The sequence below is a fragment of the Cryptomeria japonica genome, chromosome 3 (assembly GCF_030272615.1).
Source record: "Cryptomeria japonica chromosome 3, Sugi_1.0, whole genome shotgun sequence".
NCBI lineage: Eukaryota > Viridiplantae > Streptophyta > Pinopsida > Cupressales > Cupressaceae > Cryptomeria > Cryptomeria japonica.
The window spans coordinates 8879477-8890976 of record NC_081407.1 but is presented as its reverse complement, the minus strand read 5'-3'; the positions used below and the strand labels follow the sequence as shown (position 1 = coordinate 8890976).

At 34.7% G+C, this 11500-nt stretch overlaps 1 protein-coding gene across 2 annotated transcripts; it reads right to left on the bottom strand.

Annotated features, from left to right (window-relative positions):
• Window positions 1–9218: 9218 nt before the first annotated feature.
• LOC131065647 (AT-hook motif nuclear-localized protein 26) lies at window positions 9219–10939 on the bottom strand. Of its 2 annotated transcripts, none has more exons than XM_058000223.2 (2): window positions 10109–10939; window positions 9219–10010 (listed from the first exon to the last, which is right to left on the bottom strand). In XM_058000223.2, exons 1-2 carry the CDS (start codon window positions 10797–10799, stop codon window positions 9553–9555), a joined length of 1149 nt encoding a protein of 382 aa, XP_057856206.1. In that variant the 5' UTR covers window positions 10800–10939; the 3' UTR covers window positions 9219–9552. The 2 variants fall into 2 exon arrangements, with proteins under 2 accessions (XP_057856206.1, XP_057856207.1); XM_058000224.2 differs by having other exon boundaries at window positions 9219–9956; window positions 10109–10910.
• Window positions 10940–11500: the final 561 nt, after the last annotated feature.

Genomic DNA, 11500 nt, shown 5'->3' with positions numbered 1-11500 from the left:
GAGAAATTGGCCACGCGACAACATTCGATTGAATGAGACTGACAAATTTTTTGCCAACTAAAAAAATGCTGCCCTAATAAAACCGTAGGGAAAATTGAAAAACCGAGATAGGATTTTGTAGGGACCCCTCTCTTGGCCCCATAGGTTCAAACCAATCATTCACAGGTGCTATATAATTTGAGTTAGGGCCCGTCAAAGTTTGAGAATTTTTAGCACTTAGGGTGCTCAAGGGACGACAGTGGTAGGGTATGACCCCGAGCGTTCAACCGAGTGGGGGTGGCAAAATAGGAGCATGCATAGCGTAATAATGAATTGTATTGTATTTTTCATTAAATTAATTGTATTGTACTGTTCATTAAATGAATTGTATTGTATTGTTCATTAAATGAATTGTATTGTATTGTTCATTAAATAAATTATATTGTTCATTAAATAACCATTATTAACCATTGTCAATTATTGGATTGAAGATTAAATTTTTCCATGATAACATCATGCACACATGAGCAACAATTTATATGATCAAATATCAACTTCTGTATATATGAAAATGCCAAATGATTACAAGTGTATGTCCATACACAAATATGGCATAAACGCCAACTCAAACAAAATGTATGTCTATATACGTGAATGTATGTCCATATACAAAATATACATGCCAATTAGACCTGTAAGCATCCCAAAACTATCTATAATATCCTAAGCTACTGATGGATCATCAAAATCGATCTTCGCCGTATTGCTCGGCTCTGAAGGATCCTGCACAAGAAAAAACAAACCACAATTAAGATTAGTTATATTATATAAGTCACATTCAAAAAGTTAACATAAAAATGAACTATAATTGAACTATTTTTGTTTACCTCATCTCCACTTTTTCTCTTTGGCTTTGCAGGACTCTTGATGTATGTCTTCGGTAGAGGAGGTATGTTTTCAATATTTTCATACACAACCTACATATGTTCACAAACATGACATTGATACAAGTTAGCATATAATTGACACTGATAATAACGAATTATATCTACTAAACACAAAATAAAATAAACACACATGTACTCGAGGCATATCTTCTTCTTCTTCTTTTTCATCTTCAGGTATAGTGGGTGTTGTCAACAAGGATGTGAAGCCAATAATTCTCTATACATATACACAACAAGTATATGAAATTATCAATCTATGTATAGATGTGTATAATCATTATAAGTTATTTAAACTATTCATTCAATCATATTTGCATTCAATTACCTTTCCCTTGTCTCCAACTGCACTACCAGATCCTGAATCACACAGCCCCGCACTTGTGCTACTTGTGCCCTACAAGAGTAAAATAAGATATACATGCAAGTTACTACATAATCTAATTAATACCAATATAAATGATGAGAATGTATGTACAATAAAATAAAAAATGACTAGGTGCAATAATATATGTACCGTAAAGCTATCAAGGCCAAATGAAATGGTCGTCAAGATGCCCTCCTGGATCTGTGTCAACTCCTCCTCTGTCATCAACTGTTAAATAGACCATGGAAATAAAAATTAGTACTTAATATTATCTAGATTATAAATATTCATTTAAAATATAAAATGAACTGTGAAAATAGAAATCTTACCACTACATCATCAATGTATGATGAAGGTGCCTCCTCGCCTCTAGCATGTGAGGACTCTCCAAGGTATCCTCCAGTCTGTGTCATAACATCTGGTGCATTATGCATCTCATGCACCTCATAATCTGCAGTGTGCACAGGAGGACCAACAGGCTATCCAACTGGACCCAAGCATACGTGCCCATACATGACACAACTATGGGGCACACACATGTGTGGAGTCGAGGAGGACATGTTAGCACCATTGGATGTACAACTACCATCAAAAGTAGGCTGACCTACTGACCCAGCCCGAGAAACCAAAAGGCTACTCAAAGAGTGAATATCATATATGGTTTGTGATGCCACCTCACAGATGATATCTGGATGCTGCACTGGAGGTGGGGGATCAACAGGAGGAGGGGGGACATATGGGCCTTGGACTACTTTGATTGCCCCAGGTCTATTTTGGGGCATACCTAAACCCACACCCTGCAAAGGTTGGATGTCAAAGTAGTTCACATGTTTTCCTAAAACAAAATCAACATACAATTTTTTGATGAAGTAGAAGGGGACATCAAGATTGTTGTTGGGGGGTTTATCGAAAACAATCCACCAACAATCCCAAAAGTTCTTAACAATACCATCATTTGTGCACCATTTAATAGAAATTTTTGTTTTTTGGGGTCTACGGGTTGACCAGTGCTAGGATTCACAAATAATGTGGCGATAGCGGCTTTGGATATCTCGAGATCCTTGATCTCCTTATAGGACAAGCCATCCACATATTGTTCCCTCATAGAATCTCGCCACAAAAGAGTGACATTGTGCTCCTTAGTGATGGTTTCTATAATCTTTATGATCGACACGAGGGGATCAAACATTGGGTTGAGGTGAGGGATCCTATGATAGACATCTGTAATCCCCCTCAATTGGTTCAAATTTTGTGCAATTAAATCCTGAATTGACGGGGGGTTTGGCAAAGGAGGGTTTTGTGTAGGAGGGTTTGGTTGTTGTGTTTGTGGTTGTGGTTGTGGTTGATCAATGTTTTCATTATTATCCCCCATTTTTAACTTAATTGAATGTAAACTATTGAATTTAGTTAACAAATTTGAACAATTTTGTATTTGATTTTAAAAAACCTAGTTTTCATGAAAAAAACATATTTTGAATGAAAAACAAATAAACATTAAATAAAATATAGAAATTTGAATGAAAATGATGAAAAACAATAAAAATCCTACCTTTTAATGTATTTTTTAGAAAATTTGAGTCAAACAACCGGATATTGCGTCCAACCGAATATTGGATTCTAAAACATCACGCAACCCATGCATTAAAAATAAATCACGGGCTATCACAGTCCACTTATATTGTCTCAGAAAATCGAATATCCGATTTTTATACTTCAATTATTTTAAAATAATATTATATTATATAATATAATAGTAATATATTATATATTATATAATATAATTATATGTATTATATATTATATATTATATAATATATAATATATTATTATATTATATTATATATTATATAATTTATTTTTTAATTTAAAATTACCTATAAAAATCGGATATCCGATATCCGATTTGCTTAGGTGTTTACCATGCCAAGGTGTTTTGACACCCAAGCCAAGCAAAAAGTCAACACGAATTTTCGCGTTTTTAGGCGAGTGGAAAAGGTTATTTTTTTTCACATCGCCACTTTTTGCCCCCCCATGATCCTGCACTAAACCATCTCTTATATCCTATTTGAGGCAGTTGTAAAGTTGAAATCATAAGTCCACCTTGCCTTGTTTTGCAAGTGGCCCATTGTATATGCATTAAGAATAAAGTGCCAAATCATCATTTTGGGGGGGTTTCTTGATTGATTAATTTTTTGGGGGGGGTGTCTTGTGTGATTGTGCATCTCTCTAACTTGTGTTTTTTCATTTTGATGCCATGGGTTCTCCTAAATTTTCCTTTTAACTCATAATTATGCTTCATGGAAGATAAAGACATGGAGTAAACTAATAGAAAAAAGACTCAATCATTATGTAAATGGAAATATTACAACACCACCTGATCCTAAGGATGATCCTACTGCTCAAATTAAATGGCTCACAAAGAATGCTATGGCACTTGGAACTCTTAGAAAGTATGTATCAGATGACCTCATTTTTTACATTGATAAGTGTACCACAATTAAAGAGGCTTGGGATATTTATGACAAATTGTATGGCCAAGTTGATGAGATTAAAGGATACAAGATTGATAGTGAACTCACAACTTTGGATCCCAAGGATTTTGATACAATCCAAGATTATGTCACAAAAGAAAATGAGCTAAGAGAAAAGCTAAAGGATTGTGGAATTGACAAAAAGGATGCTCGATTAGTTTATAACTTGTTGGACAAGCTTCCATCACATTATGCAACATTTGTGTCTAGCTTTCACACCCATAGGTTAGCTCAAGGTTCTTCATACACTTCTTCCTCATTTGATGCATTCATGGAGATGTTGATACTTGAGCAATCTAAGTTGACTAAGATGGGGATTCTCAAATCTTCAAAGTCACAAGCTTTAGTGGCTAATCAAGGGAATCAAAGAAATCAAGGAAAAGAAAAGAATCAAAAGCAACCTAAGTCAAAACCACAACAAGATGGAGCACAATCTTCCTCTCCACAACAAGATGAGTCTACATCCTCACCTAAGAGGAAATCATATAAGGACAATCTTTTTTGTGCATATTACAAGAAGTCATGACATGATGAACATCATTGTTACAAGAAGGATATTGATGAGTTGAAGATTCTTCTTGAGAAGAGCAAAATTAGTTTGATTTCTAGAATGTCTACATCGCCTTCTTCCAAGGAAAAGGATAAAGAAAATGATCACTCTTTTGGGACAGATAAAGGAAAGGGACAAGCTCTTTGTGCTACTACAAATCATGATTCAGGGAGATGGCTTCTAGATTCAGGGGCTTCTCATCATATGGTATCTTTGCAGTCTACGTTCTCTTCATTTGAGCCTTGCACCATGCCGCAGATTTTGATGGGAAATCATACATACATGGATGTGATTGGGAAAGGATCTATTGTCATTGGGGATAACTCTTTCAATGATGTGTTGTGTGTACCCCACTTGACAAACAATCTTCTTTCCATCTATCAAATCACACATGGGGCAACTAAGAAAACTGTGGAGTTCACACCTGATTCAGTTATCATTAGAGACTTGGAGACTAGAGCTATCATTGTGACTAGGGTGGTTGATCATGCATCTCGGTTGTAATCCTTTTCACATTTTGGTCCTATTGATGAGGTTGATTCTTCCTATGTTGATGATTCAAATTTTAAGGAGAACTTTGGGTACTTGAACTTGGGGATTCTCACATGACCCCGTTCTTGAGCCTTCCATTTCATCTCCTCATATTGATATCACACCACCTATTGCACTTGATGATGTGGCTAGTGTGACAGTTTTGCCTTCTTGTAATTTAGTGCAACAGGATATTCCTTGTCTTCCAACTTCAGTTGATTGGGATGACTACTTGATAGAGATCGCAGGTTTGTTTGTGGAGTCCTACATTGCAGATTTGGGAGACATTATTGATGACATTCATCTTCTCTTTGATGAAGATGATCCTTCTTTGATTGTTGTGAGGGAACACTCTAACCCTCTTGTGCATTCTCTACATGATCATTCTTTCGAGGTTGACACGATTGTGGATACTTTTGTACAACATTTGGAGGAGGTCTCTTTATCCTTAGAGGAGACATGTGAGTCATTGGCTATTGTTCTACATTATTCTCCACTAGATCTTGGAGTGAATTTTTCACCAGTGTGGAGAAGTTAACCATCTTTGGAGGGGGTATCTTTCAGCATCGACATGGGGACACTTGAGTAGTTTTCAAAGATTTCATTCATTATGATTTTTTTTCCTACATCTTCCCTTCATGATTGAGGAGACTTCATGGATACACCTTTGGTCTTGTTTCTTCCTAAGGGGAGGAACGTTGCTCGACGTTCATGGAGCAGTTTCTTCATTCATCTTCGAGCTTCTACCATTGGTGTAGATTCTACATTGAGGGGGGACTACCTAGCTTCTCTTCTTCTCTCATATGGGGGGGAATTTTTCCTCACATGGGGTTTTGTCCTTCTCATACTTCTTTGAGAGTTAGTTGTATATAGTTTTCATATCTCTCTTTTTCTTTTTCTTTTTTTTTTGGGGGGGGGGGTTTCCATTGGGGTTTTCTCTCTTTCCATGCTTTATGAGAGATTGCATTGGTTTGCGTGCATTTGTATTTGTACATGGGTACCTAACATGGCCTAGTAGCTGGGACCCATCTTGCATTTCTTAGTCGCATTCTAGACTTAAGTGCATTCCCCTAAGTTGCATTTAAGGGGGGGTGTTGGTGTAATTATTTATTAATCTTGGATATAATTACACCTTACTTTAGTTTTCTTAGGTACATGCAAATCATATTAGTTTGGGTATGAGAAACTTTGGTGTTTGTGCCACATTGAGAGAGTGTGTTGTAGGAGATTTCCACCTTTTATGGTGTGATCTTGTTATTACTTTATCATATCCACTTATTGTGGGATGATAATTCCACCTTCAGTACCTTCGGCGGGTGATCCACCTCATGTGGAATATTTTATTGTTTCTCCTACCTACCACACATATTTCCTACCTACCCTTCTTACTCTTTGAGCCACATGTCATGTTTATGTGCTCACACATTCATATAGCCTTGCGTATATAAGTAGGATCATCTACATTGTATGTAATAATTGATGATCCAGTTGATCAAATTTTCATCTTGATAGAATATAGTTTATTCCTATCATCTATTTTGTCTCTCTATTTTACTTTTTCATTGATTTCAAATTTTGATTTTGGCAAAATCTTATAAAAATGAATACATAAGGTACAAAAAATGAAGGTCACATGACAAGAACTCCCAACATTTGCCTCCCTTGAGTACATCATGGGCAAGAAAATTGTCTGAGTGTGTTTCCACCCTACCAAAAGTAGTTACACTTCCCCAAAATATTTCATGACATGAAAGATACCCAACCCAACACGAGGAAGACTAGCAATGCAATACTAGTTAGAGTAATGAAATTTGTACAACATGATATATCCACATTCTAAACTAATGTAATGATAAAAAGGGCACACAAGATGCATATAACATACTTATGAAAAAAGAAGAATCGATCTTTGCTTAACTATTTACAATAATTTTGAAATCTTAGTTCCATCTCAATTACATTTATTTCAATAGGTAAACATATCATGAATTTATCTCAAGCATGGAGAGAACACAAGATTGAATATAAAGCCATACATATCTTACATAAGCATATAAGTGCACACAAGAGAATACAAGAACAACAATCCCTGCACTTGATACCTTATCAAGACTCTCATTATCAATTATATTTCCACCAATCTAAAGTCAAACATAACCATTACCCAATTCACTCAACTTTTAAGAAATATGCAAGACTACAATCATTAGTCAAAATATTATCAAGAAGGAAAAAGAGAATTCAACATCTTATCATTATCTAAGAGAGTTTACACAAAATCATCTTCATGTTACAAGTTTTTCAACTCAACACATAATCTAAATGAGATGATCATAAAAATAACAATATGGACATTAATCTTCCATGAATCAAGAGATCTAACTATATAGAATACTCTTTTATTTAAGGATTAAATACTATATTGTTCAATATAAGAATTATAAAATATCCACAATCTATTGCTTTACCATAACACTTAATCTATATAGAAGGAAAATGACACAAGTTCTCTAAACACATCATGGTTATAAAAATAAAGAATCAAATTCATATCAAACCACCCTTTCTATCTCTAATTCAAATTCGCAGACCAATTAAGCCATTAGATGATGGTTACTCAAGACAAACATTTATAATATAGTCTATCAATATAATGTTAAGTCCACTTTGTTGGCGTTCTTCAAGAGGAGAAATTTATATGCACTAAAGTTCCCACTCAGCTAAATAGCTATTTCTAGTTCAATCACATTGAAGCCACTAGCTTTTCACTATACAATTGATATTAAACTTTATACAAAATTAAAGAGTAATAAATCAGCTGCAATCCAATTGATGATATCAATCAAATACACAAGAGATATAGTTATAACCTTCCCAAAAGAACAATTAGAAGATTGACCCACAACTAGATTTCCTTACTCTATATTTATTAATTTTTGGGTATAAAGCCAACCTATGAATTCAAGATATATGTTAGTTGAGTATTCTTCTACAAATCATTAGATCACAAGCATACATATACCATTGCCTACACATATGCATATGCATGTGCATATAAAGTCAATCATCCAATTTTTTTTTATGTTCATAACTGCATCAAATCAACTAATTTAAGCAAATACAGTTTCTAAAACACAGTCACACAAATCTTAAAAGTGAGTTTACAATGTCATTTTTTCAATCGTGTATATATTCTTCATAGCATTTGAAGCAATTATGTACATATATCCATACACAGAAATATAATTTTGGAAAAATAAAATCAAATGAATAGCAAAATAATCTGGTTTTCATATTTATAGACCCATATTTTCATATCAAAATGAACTAAATTCAAGAAAAATATAGAAATAATGAAAAAATTAGCATCATACTGGTTTAGCTCTGATTGAAGAGTACCTAGTAATGATGCTTTAGCTCCTCCAAAAACCCTCCAAACAAGTGGAATATAAATCCCCAAAAGTAAAACAAATAATCTATGTAGAAAACCTTAAAAAGTGCTTAAAAATCTGTTCTATAAGAATCCTAAAGAATGCTGAAAATCTCACAAGATACTGATGTAAAAAAACCGCAAATTCTCCTTCCAAACCCAAAGACAAACCTGAAAAAAAAAAGCTGTAAACACATGAAAAATCTGATTCCCTACCTCTGTTTCAGTAAAAACCTGTGTGTTTTATCAATACAGCTCTCTGTATTTGTATTCATTCATTACAACACATAATTGCTGTTCAAAACAATAGAGCCTAACACTTTAAAAAAAATCTAAGCATTTCTTAATTTAGGCATTCTGAAAAACAATTTAAGTTTTATTTAAATTTTCTAATTAAATTCTATATCATAGTATGATAATGAGAAATCTTTTATCATGACACTTAAAAATGTTTAAAATTTTCCTCACAACAAGCTTTCAGTCTCCAAAACTGGTAAATTTGTAACAAGTGAAGTCTATTAAATATTGACTCATGCACAACTAGATTATGAGAGAAAGTAAATTCAAATCTATATAACCAAGTGCAAGCTCCCATATCGATTTTCTAACTTGATGTTAACATTGCATCCATGCTTTAGAAAACAAAAAGAAAGAACACAGAAGTTAATAGCAATTCTGATTGAGTGAGAAAGAAAATATCAAGAAACCCCACTTGATTGAAATTATCACCAGTCACAACAAGATTATAACCAGCAGTGACAAGGAAAAAAAAAAAAATATTTACTTTTTTTTCATTTATTAGAGAAAGCAAATCAGAATTACAAACAGATGCTACGAAAAAGAAATACTGCAGTAAAGCAACCAAAATCACTGCTGTAACAGCAACTACAACAGCAACATTAAAATCAATTGAAAAAATATCAAGAAACTATACTTACTAGTTCTTAAACTATAACCAGTCACCACAAAAGTATCAACAAACTATACTAACTAGCTCTAAAACTATTAACAAGTCACCACAAGAAAGAAAAGTGTATATGTTCCAACTCTCTGTCCTTTTAAAGCCCCTAATCCTCTGTTGGCAGTAAGCTGCCTCCTTGGCAGTGAGGCTTCCGACACTGACTTCGAGATTCATGACATGGCAGTAAGCTTCCTGTGGATCTGGGTTAAGTCTGATGTTTGTAACTTTTGATACAACGACAAACGATTCCAACATCTTCCTAGGGCACAGAGTAGTGACCACCATTATCTGGATTGTTGGACCACGGTACAGAGGTAGAAACACCTTGAAAATCAGAAGAAAAATTTGAAAAATCGGGTACTGACCCAGGTGGTGCCGATGGAGGGTATTCATTGCTCATCCTTGCTGGGACGTGGTGAGGAGGAGGTGTACAAGATGGGTATTCAGTGTGCACATTAGTTGAAGGAAACCCATTGTGTTCATTCATGTGCACACTTGCCTGAAGAGGAGTTGAAGCAAACCCATTGTATTTATTGTGCACACTTGCCTGAGGAAACCCATTGAATTCATTGTGCACACTTGCCTGCGGAAACCCATTGAATTCATTGTGCACATTCGCCTGAGGTGGTATAAGTGGTGGAAGAGGACCAGGAGTTGAAGAACCTGTAGCAAACGCATTGTTGTGATTTGGTGGAAGAGGACTAGGAGTTGAAGAATCTGTTAAAAAAACCCATTGTTGTGATTTGGTTGACAAGTGTATTCAGCAGAAGAAGAAGAAAAAGAAGGAAGATGCATACTACTACTACTAAGAATACCTTTACCAAGGTGCACTGGTGGTGGTGGTGGAAGAGGACAACGAGTCGAAGAAAACACATTGTTCTGATTTGGTTGACGAATGCATTGAGCAGCAGCAGAAGAAGAAGGAGGAGAAGATAACATGATGCCCTCACCAATGCCATTACCATTGTGCACAGTTGCCTGAGGTGGACGAAGAACTTTGAATGTTATTAGAACAGTAAGTGGACCAGCTGCCCACAGATTGTCTCCAACAATGTCTCCTCTGACCTCCCCTTGACGACCTACCAGAATTGCTGACAAAGTGTCAGGACTAAAATTCCAGACGGAAGGCACAAAAGAACCAGACAGCTTTTTCAACTCAAAGCTTCCTTCCAAAATCATGGGGGGTTGTGGAATCCCTCCTTCAGTACAACGCTGGATTTTGACGTTTTTTACTATTCCACGGACTTTAAAAATGGAGATTCCAACGTGTTTACTGTTGCTTAACTCATTCAAACAATGAATTACGTTATCTCCTTTTACTAACTCGAGAGTAAAAACCGAGTCTCCACCTTCAATATCTGGGACTTTGGCCTTGTTTTTAGAACCCACAGGTCGCCCCCTTCGCTTCCTTGGCTCCTCTAAACAATGGCCTTCCGTAGAGTTGCAGCTTCTCCTTTCCTCATCGTCTTGCGAAGATTGATTTTGAATTCCATTCATTCCTGCCATACTTAGAAATTCATGAAAGATTCAATTCAAGAATTGAATTTTAAAGTAAGTATATACACTATTCTGACTCCAAAAACCTCAAATCGTACATCGTGTTATTGATAATTTGAAAAATCGCAGCAGTTGTTTGTAAAATCAACTGTGCCACTAACTTGCATGCACATGGTACTGAGGTTTTGGAACCTGTTTGTAAAATCAACTGTGCCACTAACTTGCATGCACATAGTACTGAGGTTTTGGAACCTATTTGTAAAATCAACTGTGCCACTAACTTGCATGCACATACTACTGAGGTTTTGGAATCTGTTTGTAAAATCAACTGTGCCACTAACTTGCATGCACATATTACTGAGGTTTTGGAACCAGAATGAAATGATGAGTTTTTTTTTTTTATATTTTGATTAAAAATAACACTTTTAATTTAATTTATAAACATTATAAACATGCAGGTAATTAATCTATAAATATAAATTTTCAAAATATACCTTACTTAAAAGTTTTTAACTAAATTTATAAACATGCAGGTGATTGTTCTAAAAAATATCTTAGTTTAAAGTTTTTCATTAAATTTATAAACATGGAGATGATTATTCATGAATATATTTTTTTCCAAAAAAACTGCATTAAAGTTTTTAATTAAATATGTAAACATGCATGGGATTATTTTAAAATTATTTTACTTCAAAGTTTTTTATAATAAC

Bases quoted from the DNA above. Each gene is read 5' to 3' on its own strand.
- LOC131065647 (XM_058000223.2), bottom strand. From the start codon at position 10,799: ATGGCAGGAATGAATGGAATTCAAAATCAATCTTCGCAAGACGATGAG. The intron at 10,011-10,108 runs GTATTCTTAGTA...TTTTTTTAACAG, and splicing joins ACCAGTGCACCTTGGTAAAG to ATTCTTCAACTCCTAGTCCT.